Below are 21,588 nucleotides of genomic sequence, written 5' to 3'. Positions count from 1 at the left end.
CGGGAAAGAGTAAATGAGATGCTTGTGGGAAGCATCGTATTGGAGCCAAGCTGGGGATGAAGGGCCATGGACCCCAAGAGACCTGGCAGGAGGGATCATGGAGGTGCCAGAGAGGGATTCAGCACCTTGGGATGGGTGCTGGATGCAGGCACAGCACCTGGGATGGATGGCTGCACCCCACAACCTGCTCCCATGCCTCAGTTTCCCTCTATGTTATGTCACAGTCAGGGGACATTTGGTGCCCACCGGGGTGGAGGCACAACATCGGGGTGCCCCCTGATGGGCCCCGTTTCCCCCCAGCCCTGTCACTCTGTGTGAGGATGGTGGGAAGGAGGGGCTGCAATCCTCATCCCATCCTCACAGCAGCCCCCCAATGCTGTGCCCACCCTGAGGTGGGGGCGTCAGGCACCCCTAGGACCCCGGGGCGGAGGGACAGCACCCAGCCCTCCCCCATCGCCCCCCAGCTCACCCTGAGGGTGCTGTGGGGTTCCTGGTGGGGGGGACAGAGGAACAAACCCCCCCAGTTTGTGGTTGTACTGAGGGACCCATCTCACCCCATCCCCACACACGGCCACGTGCAACAGCCCCAGCCAGGCTTGGGGGGTCTGGAGCCCCCTGAGCCCCCACCCTGCACGCCTTGGGTTGGGGGGCTGGGAAATAAAGTCCCCCCAAATGCCACCTTCACCCAGGGCACTGGGACCGGCAGGTGCTCCCCGCTGCCTCCCGGCACGCCAAGGTTGGGTGCGAGGGGCCCTGCGAGCCCACCTGGGTGCGGAGTGCCCCTCGCCCCCTATAAGGGGGAGCAGCGTTGGGCCGGGCTCCTCCCAGCCCGGCAAAGAGGGGGTCCCTCAGCATCCCCCCACCCCGTTCAGCGTCTCCGCGGGCTGCGGTGGCGCTGGCAGCCCCGGCACCCCCCGCCCTCCCCGTCCATCAGTATGCGCCGAGTGTTCCTCTCCATAGCAACCCCCCTGCTCCCCCCGGCCCCCAGACCCTCCCCTGCCGCAGCCCTGACCCCGCCGGCACCGCTCACCTCTCCCACCCACAGGTAGCTGCGCCCCCCGCCCCGCGCCCCCCCTCCCCTCGCCCGGAGGACGCAGCCGCCTTCATCTTCCCAGGCTGGAAGTTGGTGGATTTCTGAATTTTATTTGTTTTGTCCTTATTTTCCTCCTTTTTTTTTTTTTTTTTTTTTTTTTGTCCTTTCTGGCGGTGACGCTTCTCCCATCCATCACCGGGAAGTCGCCGGTGTTCCCGTGCCCCCTTTCCCCCCGAGTGGTGCCAGGGAGGGGCGGGCACCCCTCCTGCCTGCAAAGCCCCCGTGGGTCCCCAAAGTGCCACCAGGCCCGCTGGCACTGTCCCCCGGGCCCCCGGTGCCACCCCTCCCCAGGGGAGCAGCAGTGGGGGGCCCCCGGCTCACACTGCAGCCCGATTTGTACCAAAATTCAGCTTTCTTGATGCAGTTCCCACCTGGAGGCAGATCCTGGCATCCCCCCTAAACGCAGGGAGGGTCAACATCCCTCCAAACACCCGCCCCCGGCACAGCCAGGCCGTGCTCCCCCAAAAAAGAGAAGCAAGAAAGCAGCGGGCATCGCTCAATATATAGGTTTCTTTTTAATATAAAAAAAGTGCCTATTAAAAATTCCTTCCTAAATAACACAAAAAGACCGTTTGAGGGGCAAAGCGGGGGCCGGGGGGGCTCACGGGGGGGCCCCTCTGGCCAGGGCAGCACAAGCACTGCACAGGGCAGCTGGGGGGGCGGGGCAAGGAGGGGGTATTTTGACCAAATTTCGGTGTTTTTTTCCCTTTTTCTTTTTTTTTTTCTTTTTGCGAATTTTGCCTTTTTTATCCATTTCAGGGTGGTTTTCCTCTCTTTGTGTGTGTTTTCCCTTTTTTTGCACAACCCACAAAGCTGTACCGAGATTGCCAAACTCTTGAGGAGGGGGGGACACACAGGGAATTTGTGGGAGGAGAGGACCCCAAAGCCCACCTGGCACCCACACACGCACCCACACCCTGAGCTCGTCACCGCCACTGCCTCGGGGACCCTGGGAAAGGGACCCCCCCTTTACCCCAGCCCCCCCACTCCCCCTCCCCACCAAGAGGGTCTATGATTGACTTATTCCTTTTTTTTTCCTTTTTTAAAAATTTTTTTCTTCTTTTTTTTTTTTTTTTTTTTTTTTTTAATTCCTTTTTGTTTTTATACAAATTTGGATCTTTGGGTGTGTACTGCCAAAAAAAAAAAACCAACCAAAAAACCCAACAAAAAACCAAAAACCTGCCTTCCTTCTTCAGAATAATAATAAAAATAAAACTCAAATCATCATTGAATCATTAAAAAAAAGGCAACGAAAACCCAAGGAACCCATGCGGAAGTTGCACACCACAAAACCACAGCAGATGTACAGAATGCAATATACAAGACACGATTTATAATAAAACATTATATACAATAAATAGGTTATTGTTACTTTTTTCTTTTTTTTCTTTTTTTTTTTTGTTGCTCGATCTGTAAATAAATTTTTTCTCAGTGCATACTGGGGGGATTTTTGCTCTTTTCTGCTGCATATTCACCTCTTGGATGCTTTAGGCCTGTTCTCCATCATTTTTGGATTCTCCCTCCGGTGCGTGATTCTCTCTCTCTTTTTTTTTTTTTTTTGGTGATTTTTCAGCTTTTTAAAATTTTTTTTCCTTAAACTTTTTTTTTTTTAACTTCTTTTCTTCAAAAGTATTTACAATTGCTGGTTTTGTGCAGGAAATGAAAATTAATCAAATAAAAAATAAAACTTAAAGAGTCCCTCTGCTTCTGGCTGGGAGGAGAGAGAGAGAACGCGGCGCCGGCGCCACGGCCGAGGCGGGGGCCGGGGGCGAAGCGGGGGCGGCAGGGGCGGGGTCCCCTCCGGAGGTGGCCCCCTCCTCTCCTCTGCTCTGCTCTCCTCTCTGCTCCGGCGGCCGGGATGGGTGGGGGGCGCAGGGCTGGGGGTGCTGTGGCTGCGGGGAGAGGGAGAGAGGAGTGAGGCACCGCGGGGTACCTGCCCACCCCGCGCCCGCGGACCCGCCCGGGGCTCTGACACCCACACACCCGGGGGCCGGGGTCCCGTTCCCCCAGTCTGACACCCACACACCCGGGGGCCGGGGTCCTGTTCCCCCAGTCTGACACCCAGGGGCCGGGGTCCTGTCCCCCCAGTCTGGCACCCAGGGGCCGGGGTCCTGTCCCCCCAGTCTGGCACCCAGGGGCCGGGGTCCTGTCCCCCCAGTCTGACACCCACACACCCGGGGGCCGGGGTCCTGTCCCCCCAGTCTGGCACCCAGGGGGCCGGGGTCCTGTCCCCCCCAGTCTCGCACCCAGGGGCCGGGGTCCTGGCCCCCCCGTCTCGCACCCAGGGGCCGGGGTCCTGTCCCCCCAGTCTGGCACCCAGGGGCCGGGGTCCTGTCCCCCCAGTCTCGCACCCAGGGGCCGGGGTCCTGTCCCCCCGGTCTCGCACCCAGGGGCCGGGGTCCTGTCCCCCCCAGTCTGGCACCCAGGGGCCGGGGTCCTGTCCCCCCAGTCTCGCACCCAGGGGCCGGGGTCCTGTCCCCCAGTCTGGCACCCACACACCCGGGGGCCGGGGTCCTGTCCCCCCAGTCTCGCACCCAGGGGCCGGGGTCCTGTCCCCCCGGTCTCGCACCCAGGGGCCGGGGTCCTGTCCCCCCAGTCTGGCACCCAGGGGCCGGGGCCCTGCCCACGTCCCATCCAGCACCCACATACCCCCGGATCTGGCACCCAGGCGTCGGGGGCTCTCTCATCCTTGTCCGGCACCCACACCCCCAGGGTCGGGGGCCCTGCCCACCTCCTTCATCTGGCACCCCAATACTCAGGGCTCTGAGGTCCTGTTCACCCCTAATCTGGCACCCGTGCTCCAGGGGATCTGTGGTTCCTCCCATCCACATCCAGCGGTCCCGGGTCCTGCCCACTCCTGTCTGGCACCCACATCCCCAGGGGTCCCGCTCCCCTCCTCTGGCACCCAAACAGGGGTCCGGGGCACCCACCCCCCCTCAGCCGCGGCACACCCGGGGCGGGGTCCCGCATCCCACCGCCACCCCCAGGCACTGCAGCCCACCGGGTCCCCGGCTCGATGCTCGGCGGGACGACACCCAGAGGGCGGGTGCAGGCGGGCCGCAGACGCCAGCGAGCACGGAGTGCCCGGCTCACGCTGCTGGGGCACCGGTACTGCGGGTACTGCGCGGGGAACGCAGCCGGCACTCACCTGCTGACGGCGGCGACTGCGAGCCCCGCCGGCGACGCTGCCAGAGCCTGGCGGGGGTCAGCGCTTCAGCAACAGCCATCGGTGTCCATCCGGCAGGAGCAGCCCCCGCGGCGAGCGAGCGGACGGGGGGGGACCAGAAAAAGAAAAGAATCCCCAGACAGCCTCCCCCGGGGCGCGGCCGGGCTGCGGGCAGGGGGCAGCCAGCGCGGACCCCCGGAGCCCCTCCTGCCCTCCCTGCCCGTGCCCCTGGGCCGGGCCTGGCAGGGCCTGCGCTGTCTGTCCGTCCATCCGTCCGGTCCGTCCGATTGTCCTGCTGCGGGGCGGGGGGGCCGGCAGTCCGGAAAGCAGAGCCGGAGGTTGGCAGGCGGAGCGGGTTTGAGTGCGGAGGGGGAAAAACGGGGGGTTTCTCTCTTCATCCATTATTATTAATTTTTTCCTTTTGTTTCACTTATTTTTTATCTTTTTTTTCTCCTTTTTTTTCTTTTTTTTTTCTCTTTCTTTTTTTTTTTTTTTTTGGGTTTTTTTTTTTGTTTTTTTTTAGAAAACAAACAAACAGTTCCAATCCCAGTTAAATACAGAACTTGAAAAGTGTTCCAGAAAAAAGTGCTGGCTAAATTACCTCTGAAAGAGAAACACAACATGGAGAGAGAGAGGGGGACATGATGAGAAGGGCCCTGAGGGTCCCCTGTGTCCCCCTCTGCCACCCTCACCCCCAGGTTCTCCCCCACCTACCCTGTAACAAAACCTCGTTGTCCGGTTGGCACGTCAGCAGACACTACAATGAGGTGACCGTAAAAGTGTCCTCAGGGTGTTGTTGCTCTACCATGGGTCCCAAAAACCCGCTCTTCTGGGTGGGGGCCATGACGGGGTGCCCTTGAGGTGCAAAACTGGGGTACCTGTAGTTGTCCTGCAGCTGTAACATTGAGTCTCTTGGTACGGGGGAGATGTTCAAGTCACTGATCAAGGGGCAAGCGTAGGGTCCTCGGTGGTGAGCCCGGGACATCTCCAAGGGCTCCTTCTCGCCCTTGGAGGGGTGGGTGCCGCTCGGGCTGCTCAAGTGGGGGTTCAGACATGGGGGGTCCGTCCTGCCCATGAAGTCTACCAGCATCCCGGCCCCCGCCTTGCTGTCGTACGAAGGGCTGCGGGTGCTGGCATTGGGGGAATACCAGTACGGGGGATTTTTGCAACTGGGGGAGTCGTAGTGTGGTTGAGGCATGGGGAGGTCGCGGCAAGCCAGGTGGGGGGCGTGTGGCAGGGCCCCCCCCTGCATGCTGTGTTTGAGCGAGTCGCAGGCGGGCAGCTTTCGGATGCTGCCTGCCCGGAGGTCCTCCTTGAAGGCCAAGGTCGGGGAGCAGTTGGGCGAGAAGGCTTTCTGCAAACCAGCCTCGAACACAGTCTGCTGGCTGGGGGCTGCCAGCTGGTGTGGGAGGGCAGGGAAGTGCTTGCTCTCCAAATCCGGCTGCCCCAGACCGGGGGAGTCGCTCTGGAACCCCTGGACAAAGGTCCCGTCCGAGGGGGTGGAGGGGTTCATGGAGTAGGGGCCAGAGTAGTCACAGGGGTCCCGCTCCCCCACCCCAAAGCCCCGGGACTGGGAGGGCAGGGGGGACATGCTGCTGTCCCCGCTGTAGTAGTCCAAGCCCAGGTCCGTGCTCTCCTGGAAGAGGGGGTTCACCGCCTGTGACTTGGTGGGGAACTTTGCTTTGCCCGTCCCCCTCTCCTTCTTGGAGGCACAGGCCCCTCGGGAACCCCGGGGCTGCCGGGGTCCCGTGTTCCTCTTGGAGGGGTACACGGAGGAAGAAGAGGAAGAGGAGGAGAAACTCAGGTGGGAGGTGTCAAACATATCCACCTTCTTCCGTCGGCCTCGACCGGGCTTAGAGTTACTCTGGAAGAGGACGCTCTGGTTCCAGTTGTAGCCAGGGGCAGAGGATGCCTCATTCCAGTCCATCATCAGCTTCTCCAGGCTGGAGAGGCTGGACTGGCCCTCGCTGGAGGACGCCTCGCTGTTGGCGCGCCGGTAACCAGCCGGCTGGTTGAACTGGGTGCTGTCGGAGGAGGACTCAGAGAAGGTCTCAGAGACCGTCTGCTGCTTGGCTTTCTGCGGGGTGTAGTTGGAGATGTCCAGGATGACATTGGGTTCATTGAGGTGGCACTCGAAGCCTGGGTTGTAGAGCTGGCTGAAGGCTTCCGAGCTCCAATCCAACCCACCGTAGCCTTGCCGGAAGGCCCAGGGCGCGGCGCTGGGGAACTGCCGGCAGTTTTCAGGTGAGGGCTGGAAGGATGCTGACCCCTTGGGCACCATGTAGCCGCCAGGCGAGACGGTGCTGGCCCGGCTGTCGCAGCGCAGGGGGGTGTGCGCGGCGCTGGAGAACTGCCCCCCCTGCTCGGCACTGTTGAAGAAGGCGGCTTTTCCCAGTGGCAAACTGGGACCAGCTGTCGGTGGCGCGTAGCCGGCACTGTGGGCACTGCTGGGCGAGGACGGGAGGCTGCTGCCGCTGCCGTAGGCGAAGCTGCAGTCCTTGCTGTTGGGACAGTCCTGTGCTGACGGGTACTGCTTTCCTGGTGGGAACACGCTGGCGGGTGCCACGCTCTGCCCGGTGCTGCCGTAGCTGCCGTACGGGGAGTAGCCGGGGGTGCCGCTGGCCGCCGGGTGAGCCGTGGGTGACCGGGACACGGCCGACGGCGGGGCCAGTTTGGGGAAGGACTCGGTGCCCCGGCACTCTGACGAGCCTTGGGTCACCCCGTAGCCGCCGGAGGCGCGGCCGGGCGGGAACGCCGGCCGACCCTGCATAGCCGCGTGGAAGGCGGCTTCGGCACCGGGGTTGGCCGCCGCCACTTTGCCACCACGGGCCGTGTAGGCGGCCATGCCCCGCTGGCCGGGCAGCGCGGCCGGGGGGGCCGTGTAGGCAGCCGCCGACTTACGGGACTCGGAGCGGGACGCGGAGAGCGCGAAGTCCAGCAGGTCAGAGGAGTCGTCTGAGTCCAGCAAGGAGCGGAAGTACCCGGTGAAGAGGCTGTGCCGCTCCGGGCCGGTCTCCGTCTGCGAGGATGGCGCGCTGCTGGCGTAGAAACCAGCGCGGCCCGAGGAGCCCGACTCCAGCCCCGCAGCGTGGAAAGGTCTCGCCTCGGCGCCCTGGTAGCCACCGTTGCGTCCAGCCTGGCTGCCGGGGTGGCCGTGGTGGGGGGCCCAGGGGCTGCCCTTCTCCCCCCCGCCCCACTCTGCGGCGGGGCCGTCCCCAAAGCTCTGCCCAGAGTTGGGTTCGGGGAAAAGCGCCCCGTTCTTGCGCGCCCGTCGCTTCCGCTTGGGCTTTCCCACGGGATCGGGCTCCAGCCGGCCGCGCTTGCGAGGGTGCACGGGGTCAGCGTGGAGGGCGGTGGGGGCTTTCTTCTTCTTCCCGATGCCCTCAAAGAAATCGCTGAAGGAGCAGCGTGCGGCGCGGGCGGCGTGGCCCCCGCCACGCCCACCGAAGCCCCCAGCCTTGCCGCCGCGCCGGCGGAACCCCTGGACACGGTGCAGGAAGTGGGAGATGCTCTGGGTGTCGGGGGCCTGGTGGATGGACTCGGGCTCGCTGGGGGTCCAGCAGCGGGGCGGTGAGCAGCGCCCCGAGCACTGGCTCTGCCGGTTGAGGAAAGCCAACTTGGCCAACACGTCCGAGTAGTCGGCTTTGCTGTCATTGGTGTCAGCGATGTAGGAGGGCTGGGGCGAGGCCAGCTTCTGCTTCCTCCTCCTCCTCTTCTTCACTTCCGGGGTGGGCTCCTTGGGCTTGGCTTGGCCCAGCAGCAGGTTTTTGGGAGGCCGGCCCCGCTTGCGCTTCAGGATAATGGGCATCTCGCCAGGGGGGAACACCACGACCACGTTGCGCCCATTGTTCTTCATCTTGAGCAGCGGCGTGGGCTCCATGGAGCTGCTGGCTGCCAGCTCCTTCCCCTCCAGGTTCAAGTTGCTGCTGAGCGATGACACCTTGTAGGTGGTCTTGTTCCTCCTCCCCAGGGACACGGGGATCTTGGCCATCTTCACTACCATCTTCCTCACCCCCCGGCACTTGCTCTTCTTCCCTGCCGTGGGGGCTTTGGGCATCTCATTGGGGTCCAGTGTGGTGGGGGTCGGTGGCGGTGGGGGGCTCAGCACTGGGGTGTCGGGCTCCTCGGGCCCGGGGGGCATCTCAGCGGGCAGGGCCAGGGGGGACAGGACGCGGCTCTCGGGGGTGACGTCCACGCGGCGCCCTCGGCCCGCCCTCCTCCGGCGGCACAGCATCTTTGGCTTATCTGTCCGGCGCAGGGCGTACTTGCGGTGGTCTTCGCCGCACCGCCCGGCCCCCCGGCCCCCGCAGGGACCCCGCTTCACCATGGCGCTCAGGGGGCACCCCCCGAGCCGGGGCTGCAGCCCGTGGGGCCGCAGAGGGTCCCCAGCTCCCGGCTGCGCCTCCAGCAGCTCCGAGACGGTTCCCAGCGGCTGCGGCTCCAGCAGCGAGGGCTCAGTGGGCAGCAGTGGGGGCTCCAGGGCTCCGGGCAGCGGCTCCAGGGTCTGCAGCCCCAGAGGCTCTGCCAGCGGCTCCAGCGACTGCAGCTCCAGCGACTCGGACAAAGGCTCCAGCGACTGCAGCTCCAGCGACTCAGAGAGCGGCTCCAGCGACTGCAGCCCCAACGGCTCCAGGTTTTGCAGCTCCAGCGACTCTGGCAGCGGCTCCAGGCTCTGTGAATCGAGCAGCTGGGGCTGTGACTCCAGGGACTGGGAATCCAACAGCCGGGATTGGGAGTCCAGCTCTTGGGCTGGCAGCAACTGGGGCTGTGGCTCCATCGCCTGCGACTCCAGCAGCTGCGTCCCTGGGCAAGCCAGGGAGGCCAGCTCGTTCAGGATGTCCGCCTCGGCCAGCTCTGAGTAATCGCTGGCATCGGGCTGGGAGCAGCCAGCTTCATCCACGGGAGCTTTGGAGACATCCCCCACACCCACACTGTGTCCTGGGGGCTGCGGGGTGCTCCCCCCGCCTCCCTCAGCTTCTCCATCGCGTGCCGGGGGCCGGGGATGCCGCGACGGGTCGGATTTGAGGAGCACGCCCCGCTCCTCGGGGCTGCGGATGCTGTTGGCCAGGGAGGGTGAGGAGAAGAAGCTGTACTGGAGGTCACGGTCAGCGGGCAGGAGGCGGCTGTCCTCGTGAGCCCCACCGCCACCACGGAGGCTGCCACAGTCCAGGTGCACCCCACTGTTCTTGAGGTCCTCGGAGAGGCGGTTGAGGTCCTTCATGATGTCAATGAGCTGCACCACGGGGTGGAGGTTGATGTGCCCGTTGCCGCACTTGCTCCGGAGCAAGGCGAGGATGCTGTCTACGTTGCAGCGGCCCGAGGCCAGCGTCGCGTTGGGGAAGGTTTTGGGCGCCCGGTCGCGGGCGGATGCCTCCTCCGCGCTGCCCCCCAGGATCCGGGGCTCCCCGGCACAGCCCAGCAGGTCCTCGGCCGCCTTGGTGCCCCCGTGGACGCTCTGGCAGCGGTCGGCCGGGTCGCCGTGCAGCAGCGAGCCTGCCTGGTGCTCCCGGCCGAGCGCGGGGCACGACCCCTCAGGGAAGCTGAGCACACTGCAGGACAGCGCCTTCTCGGCCGGGCAGGCTGGGGGCCGCTGCACCGGGTGTCCCGGCGGGTAGAATTTGGGCTCTCGGACGTAGTCGGGCGAGCCACGCACAACGCTGGTCGTTACCACTGGGCCCGGGGGCTTCACGCGCATCCTGGCCTCCTCCTCCCCCGCGTGCCGCTTGGCCGAGCAGTTGCTGACATGGGGGTCAGGGAAGGTGACACCAGGACCTGCGGGTGGTGGAGAGGGGGACAGTGAGGCTCTGCAGGCGCTGCCAGCCGAAAAACAGCCAGCAGAGCCTCACTCCATCCCCCCGTTCTCAGGGATGAGGTCCCCGTATCCATCCCCCAGCTCCCTCGGCCCTGCCATCAGCAAAGACCCGGCTGGCACCACAGGAATGTGACAGCTGCGCTCACGGCTGGGAAAATGGGGACTTGGGGGACCTGGATGCCTTCCCCAGGTCAGGAACGGGGCTGGATGTCCTCCCCACACCACGACCACTCGTCCCCGACTGCTGCACAGAGCCCCCTCCCAGCTGAAGAGTTCCCGTGAGGATCTGGGTTTTCCCACCCCACCGTAGGGGCAGAGTTTGGGTGTCTGTGGGGAGCTCTGAGGGCTGGGGTCAGAACTTACCCTCGGCTTTGCTGCTGCTCCTGCTATTGCACTTGAGCTCTCTGCAAAGGAAGGGGTGTGCAGCGTCAGCCCCACAACTGGGGGGACTCGCTTAAGTGCCCACCCCCCCGCGCCAGTCCCTCCACGGGACATACCAGGGGCTGATCCTCCCGAGCTCCCTCGGCCGCCCATCACCGTGGCGTCGGGGCTGCGGGGGATGGGCAAAGAGGGGCAAGCTGCCTCTGATCTGGGGGACAGAGGGGACATGTTTACGCCCCCCTCCCGTCCCCACCACCACCACCACCCCCTCCGTGGGGCGGGGGGTGCGGGGGTCCTTTGGTGGCGCTGCCACTAGGTGTCCCCGGCGAGCCGCGCTCCGGACACGCGGGGGGGTCTTCGCCCGAGGAGGTGGCTCAGCACATCCCACCCCCCGCGTCCCCCCGGCTCCCAGCCACCCGCGGACACCCCACGCACAGCTGCAAGCCCCACCCGCGGCGACACTGCCGGGTGCCAACCCTCCCCTCGCCGGGACGCCCCTCTGTGGCGCCTGCCTCAGTTTCCCCTCGTTGGAATGGGGTATAGCGAGGGAGGTGGTGGGGTGGCTCAGGCACTCACGGGTGGGTGCCGGGCACCACGTACCCACTGCACAGCCCACCCTGCACTCCTTGGGGGCTGCACCCCCTCCGTTCACCCCAAAATCCCGAGCCGGGAGGCTGCGCACAGCCGGGGAGCCTCTCGCCCCGTATCTCCCCGACAGGGATGGACAGAACGTCGGCAGCAAGATGCGCCGCCAACCCCGCTTGGTGCCGCACCCCCCTTTTAGGGTGAGGCCCCCAGGTACCTGTTTCGCGGGTGTTTGCAGTGCAGGTTCACTCGGAAGCTCCTGCTGTCGCCGTCGCTGCCGGGCTGGCGGGGGCCGGAGCCCTGGGCACGCGGGAACCACTCGGCTGGCGGGCTGGCACCGTTCTCCAGTGCGAGGGGCTGGCAGGCGACCGAGCTCCCATCTGCTCGAGAGAGACCCCGGCACATCAGCCCAGCGGCCCCCTCCCCTGGGAGCACCACCTGCCCCTGCTGCCGTGGGTGCCCGCAGGGCTGGGGACACCGTGTGCCACCCGTTGACGCCTCCCTCTGGAAGCCACAGCCCACGGGGACACCCACGCTGTGCCCTTCGCCCCATCACGGGATGCCCGGGGTGGCGTTTTGGGGCAGGACAACCCTTTCCTCCCCACCGTGAACCGGGGGCTGCCCGTACGAGGGGGAGCACCTCCCCACCAGGCCGTGGGCACACGTGTGCATATCCACACTGCACACACGTGTGCAGAAAGCTCTGGCCCCCCAGTCTCCTGCAGGAGCACCAGGCACCCACAGCCGCTGCCCATGTGGCACAGGGATGCACGGCGGAGCCCCTCAGCCCCTCGCAATCCCCCCGTGCCAGCACGTCCGCCTGCTTTCCCTCCCCAGCGCCGCGTGTGAATCCCTGCCGGTTGGCTCCCTCCCCCAGCACACACCCGCAGACACACACACGCAGCCGCTCGGCGTGATCCAGGCTCTTCCCGGTGTCTGGATTAGCGTGACAACTTATCAACAAGGCAGGGAAAGAGAATTCAAACCTGTCAGTCCATCCGCATCCCCCCCTTTCCCCGTCTCCCCGCCAGCCTTTGGGCGCAGCGCTGGCACCGCGGAGATGCGGGCACCTCGGTGTAAAGTTACACCAAGGGCTATGTGGAGCAGGAAAATATGTGCTAGAAAGACCGGTCTCGTCTCTGCTGAGGCTGCTGGTGTGCCCAGGGAGCTGTCGGAGGGGATGTAGGCAGGAAGGAAACAAACGGGAGTTTTTCCAGAGCAGCCGCCGAGAGCTGGTCCCCGCTGCACACGCGGCTCGACGGGGGATTCGAGGTGTCGGGGGGTGTCGGGGTGCAGCCCCCCAGCTCTGCGCCGCCGTCCCCCGGCGTGTCTGTGGCGCGCGGAGCTGCGGATGCTTTGGCAAACACTGCGGGACGCCCGTGGGGTCCCCCCCGGGCCGTGCGGGGTCTCTGGACTCCCCATCGCCCGTGTTCTGCGTGTCCTTCACGGCCCACGTCCATCCCCGGCGTGCAACCCCCGGTGCCGCGGGCGCTGGGCACACGCCGCGGCTCTTACCCCACACCACCGGGGTCCGGCCCCTGCCCTCGGTCCCCCGGGGGGGGGCGCGTGTCCCGTGACACGCGGAGGACACTCCCTGCGCCGGGACTCCGCCCTCGCCCCGTCCGAACCACAGCGGGGACCACCTGCGCCCCCCCAAACACCCCCTCACAGCGGGGCGGGCGGCACCCAGCAGCCCGCCGCCCACCACGGTGGGAGCGCAGGTGGGAGCCCGGCAGCGGCGGTGGGGAGGGGGCCGCGGTGCGGAGGGAGCTGCGGGGGGGCAGCGGGGCGCACCGGGATGTTCGCCGCGCCGCCGCGCTCACTTTCACCTCCCCGCTCAGCCCCAGGCAGCCGCCACATGTTTCCCATTAGGCTCTCCGGACCTCGCCATTCCTGGCTTCCTCGCCAGGGGTAGGGCCTTTTTCCTTTTTTTTTTTTTTTTCTTTTCCCCTTAAAAAAATTTTTCTTTTATTTTTTTTTTCTCCTCACTGGTTACAAAACACCAGCCGAGACCACACAAGCGAGGAGGGACGGAGGGAGAAGGAGAGATAGAGATGGGCGCCGCGGGCGGGGGAGAGCCGGCCAGACCGGGTGCCGCGGCGGGGCCGGGGGGGTGAGGATGAAGAGCGGGGGGATGAAGCGGGCGAGATTGCAGTCACCTCCGCTTCCCACCTCCTGACCCCGCAGCCCTGCAAAGATAACAGCCCCCGAAGACTGCTGACTCGCCTCGCAGAAATCCAATATCCTCGCCTGGTGAACTAATCGACTACCTGGGCTCCCACCTCCCCTGCCCGGGCTTAATCCTGCTGCTGCAAAGCTTTAATTAGTTTAACGGTTTCAGGCTTGACGGAGGTTGGCGGCAAGAGGAATCAGAATCATGGAATGGTTTGGGTTGGAAGGGACCTTAAAGCTCATCTGCTTCCAGCCCCCTGCCAGGGGCAGGGACACCTTCCGCTAGACCAGGTTGCTCCAGGCCCTGTCCAACCCGGCAGAATGTCCCCCCACCTCCCCCACTCCATCCAGACAGGGTCCCTCTTTGGTAGAAAGGGTGCCGTGGGGTGGCAGCATGAGTGTGCAGGGGGCTGCAGGCGCCCCCAAGCCCCCCACAGCTCCCCGAGGCTGCTGGCACCCAGCCCCGACCCGCAGCGCTGGCACAGGGCGGGCACGGAGGGGCCGTCTTGGCACCGGCGTGGCAGCGGGGGGATGGAGAGATGGCCCCGCAGGACACGGACGTGGTTTGGTGCCCGGCTCCGAGGCCACCCAGACGTCAGGGTGGGGCCGGAGATGCCACCGGGAGACAGGGAGGCGGCAGGGACACAGCCGCCACACAGATGGGGACACGCTGGCCCGACGCCTCCCAGCCCGCCGGGGCGCCGTGCCCAGCGGCCCGCGGCGGCAGCGGCGGGGACGGGGTGTCCTCCCTATTGCCCCCCCCATCGCCTCGGGGGTCCTTGGGCACCGCGGCGCGCTGCGAAGGTTTGGGGTGGCCCTAAGTGCCCCCACATGGGCGCAGGGGCGCCGCCGGTTCCCGCGGACACCCGCGTCCTGCGTGCACAGCTGGCCTCCCACTGCAGGGGTGCCCGACTTGGCCCCCCGAGTGGCATCGGGGCTGTCCCACTCGTGTCGCACACGGGGACGCCGTGGCGGAGCCTCTCCCTTGCACGCTCACACACACACACCCCCCCGTGGTGGTTTTCCTCCCCTGTCCCCGCGCATCTGGGGACACCGCGGGGGCGCCACTCCCCTGTGCACCCCCCCCTCACACACCCCCGGGGCATCGGGGTGCTTGTCCCCTCTGTGCCCCCTCCCTCGCACCCCCCTGCACCCCCCTGGTCCCCTCCCAGGCGCCCCCAACCCCCGCCCCACGAGTTCCCCCCAGCCCGTCCTGCGCCTGCTGACACCAATGGAAAATCCCCTCCAGTGACAGCTTCCTGGCAGGCGCTCGCCGAGGGTTTCCGTGTTCCCCGGCCAGCCCCCAGTGGCCACCTCCCCCCTGAGCCACGCGGGGGGTCCCTCCGCCTTCACCCCCTTCACGCTGACCTCCACATCCCCGCTAATTCAGCACCACAGACCCCAAAGCACCCGGATCCTGCTCCCTCCTCCTCCTCCCCACACCTCATCCCCTGCCAGCACCCTGCCCTCCTCTGAAGTGGGGCACTCATCAGCGCCAGGGGTGTTTGGGGTCCTCTCTGGGTACCGCTGGCAGCTCCCAGAGCACCCACGCACCTTGGGGACCCACCGGCCTGTGACTGGGACCAAGGCAAGAGGGGGGGACAGAGGGGTGGGCACAGATGGGTGCTGGGGCACACAGTGCCTGCGGGCAGCCCTGACCCTTCCTCCAGTTGTCACCCCATGGCTGGAACCCCGCTGTCACGTCCCCCCTGCTGTCACCACGTCCCCCCGCTGCCCTGACTCCTCTGCCATGCTCTTAATTAGGAGAGGGAGCAGATGGCGCCTGGGTTTCATCTTAGGTAACGGGTCCAGACGAGCTGCTTGGCCGCCAGTTCCCTTTGTGGGGCTATCAGAGGTTTTCTGGGGTGCCCCCCAAGCAGGGAGCTGGTGAGGGGACATGTCTCTCCAACACGCTCCAGGGACAGCAGTGCCAGGAAGAGATTGGCTGGCATGCGGGGCAAACATACCTGGGTTCTTCCCTCTCACATCATCCCAGGGTGCCACACCCCCAGGGCGGGCTCAGACACCCGCCCTGGCACTGGGAGGGAGGGTCCAGGACCACTGGGTGATAAACAAGGGGTGCCAAAGGTCTTGACGTCACCTCATAACCAAGAGCTGCAGGAAGGTGGCTGGGGAGCTCATTTCCCTGCAATCCCCCTGGTCCCGGCAGCAGGGACCCCAGGGACACCCCCACGCTGCTGGGGACGGAGCTGAGTCAGGGGACATGGCCCTTCTCCTGGGCCTGGCTCTGGATCTCCACTGGGGTCTCCTTTTAGCACAGCCCCCACCTGGCTGGTGGCATCCTCCAGGCCTGGGGCTCCTGGAGCCAGTGGAACCCTCGATATGTTCAGCCCCCAGCACCAGAACGTGGCACGGTGCCTTGAGGTGGGCAGGGCTGGGGATGCCTGGTCAGGCCCCTATTCCTGCTGCTGCAAGAAACCATCTCCCCTGAAAGGACCACCTCCCCTGCAAAGACCATCTCCCCTGAAAGGACCACCTCCCCTGCAAAGACCATCTCCCCTGAAAAGACCACCTCCCCTGCAAGGACCATCCTCCCCAGGAGAAATAATCGATCCTGAAACGACCACCGTCCAAGCAAGGACCATCTTCCCTGCACAAAACCATCTCCCCTAAACAGCCACCTCACCTGCAATGGCCATTGACCATCTCCCCTGCAAGGATCATCTCTCTTGCAATGGCCATTTCCCCCATAAGAAGGCATCTGCCCTGCAAGGACTACCTCCCCTGCAAGAACCACGTTGCCCTCAAGCACCATCTTCCCCACAAAGGACCATCTCTCCTGCCACAACCATCTCCCCTGCAATGATCATCTTCCGCACAAGAAACTGTGTCCCCTGCAAGGACCATCTCGCCCTTAACGACCATTTCCCCTTCAATGACTCTTACCCCTCAAAGACCATCTCCCTGGAATGCCCTTCAACAACCAACCCCCTCCAGCGACCATTTCTCCCCGCAATCATCCCCCCAGCCAAGAGCCCCTTCTCTCGGGCAAGGACCGTCCCCTACAACCCCACAAACGTGGGTACCCCACTGCCCCCGGATGCTGGGGGGCGCTCAGGTGACCCCAGTGGCATCACCCAGCACGGATGCTGCCCCCAACCCCCTTGGTCGGGGAGGGGTCTGACCCCCCTCCCTGGCTTGGGGAGGGGCTCGAGAGGGCTGGGGAACGGCTCGACAGATGGACCGCAGCGACGGTGGCACCTCGGCCGGCTGGAGCCCAGCGCCGCAGTTCAGAGCTAGCAGGGAAACGGGCTAAATTTAGCTCTTCCCTCGGTGCCAGCTTTGTTCCCCCGCCCCGTCGAGCCGGCGCAGGAGGCGAGCAGCCTCCGGGCCCCCTCCTCTGCCCTCTCCCCGCCTGCGGGAGGATACGGGACACACCAGCACCCCTCCCTCGGGGTGCCGGCTCGGGGTACCGGGCGCTCCCCGCGGGGCCGGCTGTGTTTGCCCGCGCGTCTCCATGCGCCGGCTGCTCCCGGCGGTGCCACGGGGTGCTGTGCTGGGCCCGGCGTGGGGAGCGCGCCCCAGGGCCCCCGCGGTGCGCTGGCAGCCCCGAGGCTGCGCAGATGGTCGCGGCCCCCCTCCCCGGGCTCCCTGTTATAGCCACAGCATGAGTCACAGCCCCGGTGTGTCCCTGCCCAGCGCCGGCCACGCCGGGTCATGTAACACCCGCGGCCGCGCTGGCGCGGAGGGGGCTCCGCCGGCCGCCCACGCCACCGCCCGCCCCCAGCAGCGGCACCCTGGGCAGCTGCAGAGCCCCCCACACCCTGCTGGAGGCCCCCGGGGGGGTCACAGCGGCCATGCCCAGCTCCCCCTGCTCCCCACCGGTGAGCTGCGGGTTAACGCCAAGCGGAGCCGGGATCCTGCGAGGCCAGTAACATTTGGAAGGCGCCAGATGGACGCGTGCCCATGCCGAAGGCTCGCTCGGCACAGCCATGCTCCCCCGGCGCTGGGGCTGGGGGGCTGCCCAGGGCAGCAAAGGGGCGCCCGCCGGGATGGGAGGATGCTGACGCGGCGCCCACCGGGGCCCCGGGTCCGCTGGTGCCCACACGCGCCCCATGCCCGGCACCAGCCCCACCCCGCAGGCAACGGGGTGACGGGGTCCAGGTGCTGACACCGCGCCGGGGCGACCAGGTGGGGACCGAGGGGGGGTCTGGGTGGGGGGAGAGCAGCCAGTTGCCTCCCTTGGCCAATTTTAGAAACTGGCTAGACAAGAAAAGCAGAATGAGCCGGGCAGGATTAACGGCCGTGCTGGTGTCAGGGTGGGTTTTTTCCTTTTCTTTTTTTTTTTTTTTTTTTTCTTTTTTTTTTTTTCTTTTTTTTTTTTTTTTTGTGGGAGGCATACACGAGTTGAGCGGAAACTCCTGGCTGTGGATCCTGTTTCCTGGGAGATGCGGCCAGTTGGGGCCGAGCTGGGGTGTGGGAGCTACTGGGGACAATGCCAACGCCAGCACGATGGGGCAGGGCTGTGGGGAGGCGGGGACAACCCCTGCCCCATCACGCCGGCAGCCTGGCATCCCCAAATATGTGGGCATGGACGAGGTGCAGCCAGCAACAGGCCTGGATGTGCACAAGATGGTTGTGCACATGCAGGTGTGTGCACAGGTACAGGCACAGAGGAGGATTTGCACACATGTGTGCAGACACACACACCTACAGTGGTGTGGGTGCACACACAGGTACAGGCACCAACGGGTGGGTCACACATGTGACAGGTACACACAGGTACAGGAACACACACAGGCACTGGTCAGTGCACTGATGGGTGCACACCTGTGTCACAGGTACACCGACAGGTGTGCCAGCACCTGGAGGTGCAGCACCCACCCCTGTGGACACACAGGATCACACCTACGTGGAGGTACAGGGCCGCATGGCAGCACACACGAGCTCCAGGGACCCCCAGGCACCCAAAGCACCAGGACAGCACTGCAGACCCCCAACCCATACCCTGGTGGTGGCAGTGGAAGCTGCTGGGGTTTGACCCCAAAATAAAATTCACCCTCCCCCTTGAGAGGCCACGGTGGTCCACCAAAAGCTGGGGGTGTGCAGAAGGAGTCTGGCAGTGCCATGCAGCGGGAACATGGATAGTGACGGGGAAACTGAGGCAGGAGCAGGGTGGGCAGCACCCAGGGTGCTGATGGAAATAGGGAGCTGCAGCCAACTATTCCACAGGACCCAGGCGTCCTGTACTGGCCCAGGCTCAGCTCTCACCCAGCTGCCCCCCATCTCCTGTTGCACCATGGCCCAGGCTCCCCAGGGATGGGGATTGGAGCACCCAGGTCCCTCGGCACCCACCCACGCCGCCCTGGCACCGCCGACCCCCGGGAGCACACACACCTATAGACACACCAATGTTTGCTCTCCCCCCTCGCCGGGGAGCTTTCCATTAAAATTGGAAGAACACAACTTGCCGGCAGAGCCCCGGCGCGGATCGTACACAGCCTGTCACTCACACATCACTTTGTAGATGCCCATAAATTGCTTCATTACCTCTTCTAATTGAGGAGAACGCAGCTGCTGTGGGGCGGTGACGGAGCGCCTTCCCTTTGAAGGATGCCTCGCTCGCCAAAGACGGGTCCGGCAGAGCTGCAGAGCCCCACCAACATCCCAATAATAATAATAATAGTAATAATAACCATAATGACAGTATCCAAGCAAAATCCCCCGGAAAAGGGCAGTGGGGCTCACATGTGATGGAGCCTGCTTGAGGGAGGGGGCTGAGGGGCTTGGTGGCCCTATACTGGTGGGGAAACTGAGGCACAAGTAAGGCTGGACCATGCACAGGGAAAGGACGGGCATGGAAACCCCTGCATCACACTGGGACCCTGAAAGGGGAACACGGTGGTGACTACATTTAGGGAAAACCCAAACACAGAGGACTGAGCACCTCCCCACCCGCAGATCTGGGGGGCCAGGAGAACGCACAGCACCACCCAAAACTCCCTGGAGAACTTCCCACCCTGCTCAAGGGCTCCATTCTCCCATCTTCGCCGGCACGACGCCAGGGGTCCTGCCACCCTCTGGTGCCCTGGTCCCCTGTGCCCCATCCCCGCGGGGGCCCCCCGTCTTTGTCTGGCGGCAGCGGGCGGCTGCGGCTGGGCTCGGTCCCCTTGCAGGATACTGCAGAAGGATTTACTGTATTGCAGCTTGTGCTGGCTGCAGCCCAGCGCACAATAGATTAGCTGTAGCCCAGGGCAGCACGTTGCGGGGGAAGGAAGGTGGGATTCATCCGGCTGCAGATTGCAGGGCATTTGCTGCAGTATCCTGCAGGATCCGGACACTCGCCCTGGACCCTAACCCATCACCCTGCTCCAGCCTGGCAGAGGGACCTCGAGGGACTCATGCAGCCCCCTCCTCATCCCCTCCACCACATTTCATGGCAGGGATGTTTCTCGTGGCCACATGGGCTGGGGGACACCCTGCTCGTTCCCTATCCCCGTTTGGAGGTGCAGAGGGGCTGCAGTCCCCAGTGGCACACAGGTGCTGCAGGGGACACCGAGGCCCCCCTCGCTGGGTGTGACGGCACAAAGCTGGTGCAGGGAGGGAGCCAGGGACTGCAAGCAGCACTAATTGATCGCGATTAATTCAGCTCCTACCTCCTCGGGTGGCAGGAGAGATGCTGAGACACAAGCGCAGCCCACAGAGCTCCCCGAACAGGCTCTGCTCTCCCCCGTGCCCACCCCTTCCCCCCGGGGGACCCATGCTGCCGGTCCCTGCGGCTGTGGGGTCTCTGGTGGGTGTCCAGCTCCTGCTTCTGCCTCAGAGGTGCTGGGGATGGGTCCTTGGTGTGGACCCACGTTCCTGGGGTGCTGTTTGAGGGTGAGGGTCCTGCTAGCACAGCACCCTCTCCCCCTGAGATGCAGGGATGACACATAGGGACATGATACTAGGGCAGTGGCACAAGGGAGCAGATGGGCCAGGGGTCACTGATGGCCTCGTGGTGACACTGACGTCTTCAGCAGTGTCACCAGCCAGTGGGTGCAAACCAGGGGACATAGGAATGCTGCTGCCACCTCCTCCAGCACCCAGATGCCACCCCACCGGGGGTACCAGGCACCCTGCGGGCACCCCGCAGGCGCCGCGGGCAGGGGGACCGGTGCTGCGGGCGGGGGGACCCCGGTGACCGTCTGGATTTGGAGGGGAGTTTGGAGCCTGCGGATTCCGGCTCCATAATCCTACGTGGGATGCAGTTTCCACAGCAACAGCGGGTCAGAGGGCAGCGAGGGGAGCCGGCTGCTCCGCTTGGGATTGCAATCGTGCCGCCGCCGCCGAAGGCCGCCGGGCGCGGTGTCGGGGCGCGGTGTCGGGGCGCGGTGCCGGCCGCACCACGGCAGGGCCGCGGTGGCGAAGACAGGCGGCGGAGAGGGGGCCGCGTGGGGCGCGGGGGCGGCCGGGCTGGTGCTGCCGGGGAGGCGGCAGAGGCTCAGTGTGGCGTTGTCAGCAAAGATGTCACTAATTGTCTGCAGGAGCAGCAAACTCCGGTTAACCCTTGGGCAGCCGGCGGCGGGAGCGCTGGCGGGGCCGGGGACACCCGAGGACCGACTGCCGAGCGCCCTGGGGCTGCCCCACCTCTGCCACTGCCCCGCCTGCACGGCCCTGGGCGAGCCACCGCACCCACCCTCCCCCAGCGTTGCTGCTGGGACACCAGCATGTCCCTGCTGCTAACCGTGGGCAGCCCAGTTGTCCCATGGGCTCCGTGGCAGGAGCGCAGAGGCAAATGCTGTGCCAGGGTCGCCTGCATCCCTGGCCACTTCCAATGCTGGTCACCTCCTCCAGCTCCATCCCTGGCCACCTCTATCCATCTCTATCCCCAGCCACCATCCCCACAGGCACACCCAGTGAGCGCAGTGGGGTACGGAGGGGTACCCAGCACCCACACCATGGCCACCACCCACCCAACTCACACCACACTCCACACCTCACCACGGCTCCATCCTCTTGGGAAAAGGACACATGACCCCACGGTGACGCTTGGGCACCAGGCATGGGCACCCACCCTGCCCCAGGAGGCTTTGGCCAGGGCTGGCAGAGGCGTAAGCAGCGGGGCAGGGGCAGAAATGGCTTTCCCACCTCTCAGCCGGCTCCAGGTACACCTGGGAGCGCTGCCGGGAAGCGCTGACGTCGGCAGGGGCGGGTGGGGGCGGCGGGAGGAGGCCGGGGCCGGGGCCGCCGGAGCGGGGTCAGCAGAAAGCCTCCGGCTCCGCTCGCCCCTGCCAGCCGCCCCGCGGACCTTTTGTTCCCATTCGGCACCTTTCCCAGCACCTCCTGACCCCCGGGGCTCCCATCCGGGGGGCCAGGGCAGGGATGCCCTCCAATACTGTGGGTTTTGGTGAGCAGGACGAGCCCAGCGTGGCTCAT

The 21,588-nt window shown here is 65.2% G+C and overlaps 1 protein-coding gene across 5 annotated transcripts in view; it reads right to left on the bottom strand.

Moving 5' to 3' along the window:
• Window positions 1-4,735: 4,735 nt before the first annotated feature.
• Window positions 4,736-21,588, bottom strand: part of AHDC1 (AT-hook DNA binding motif containing 1) — a 48,840-nt gene continuing 31,987 nt past the window's right edge. For 4 of the 5 annotated variants that reach the window (XM_066204702.1, XM_066204704.1, XM_066204703.1 and 1 more), the window contains 4 exons: window positions 11,255-11,417; window positions 10,435-10,475; window positions 4,974-10,031; window positions 4,736-4,862 (listed from right to left, as the gene is read on the bottom strand). In XM_066204702.1, the coding sequence (XP_066060799.1) occupies window positions 5,017-9,954 (4,938 nt within the window). In that variant the 5' untranslated portion in view covers window positions 9,955-10,031; window positions 10,435-10,475; window positions 11,255-11,417 and the 3' untranslated portion in view covers window positions 4,736-4,862; window positions 4,974-5,016. Of the gene's footprint in view, window positions 4,863-4,973; window positions 10,032-10,434; window positions 10,476-11,254; window positions 11,418-12,023; window positions 12,206-21,588 lie in introns of all 5 variants that reach the window. The other variant, XM_066204700.1, reaches the window with a different exon arrangement.

The sequence above is a fragment of the Chamaea fasciata genome, unplaced genomic scaffold, assembly GCF_029207755.1.
Source record: "Chamaea fasciata isolate MVZ Bird 193981 ecotype frontalis unplaced genomic scaffold, bChaFas1.0.hap1 SCAF_26, whole genome shotgun sequence".
NCBI lineage: Eukaryota > Metazoa > Chordata > Aves > Passeriformes > Sylviidae > Chamaea > Chamaea fasciata.
The sequence above is the reverse complement of the archived record's forward strand: the minus strand, read 5'-3'. Positions and strand labels throughout refer to the sequence as shown.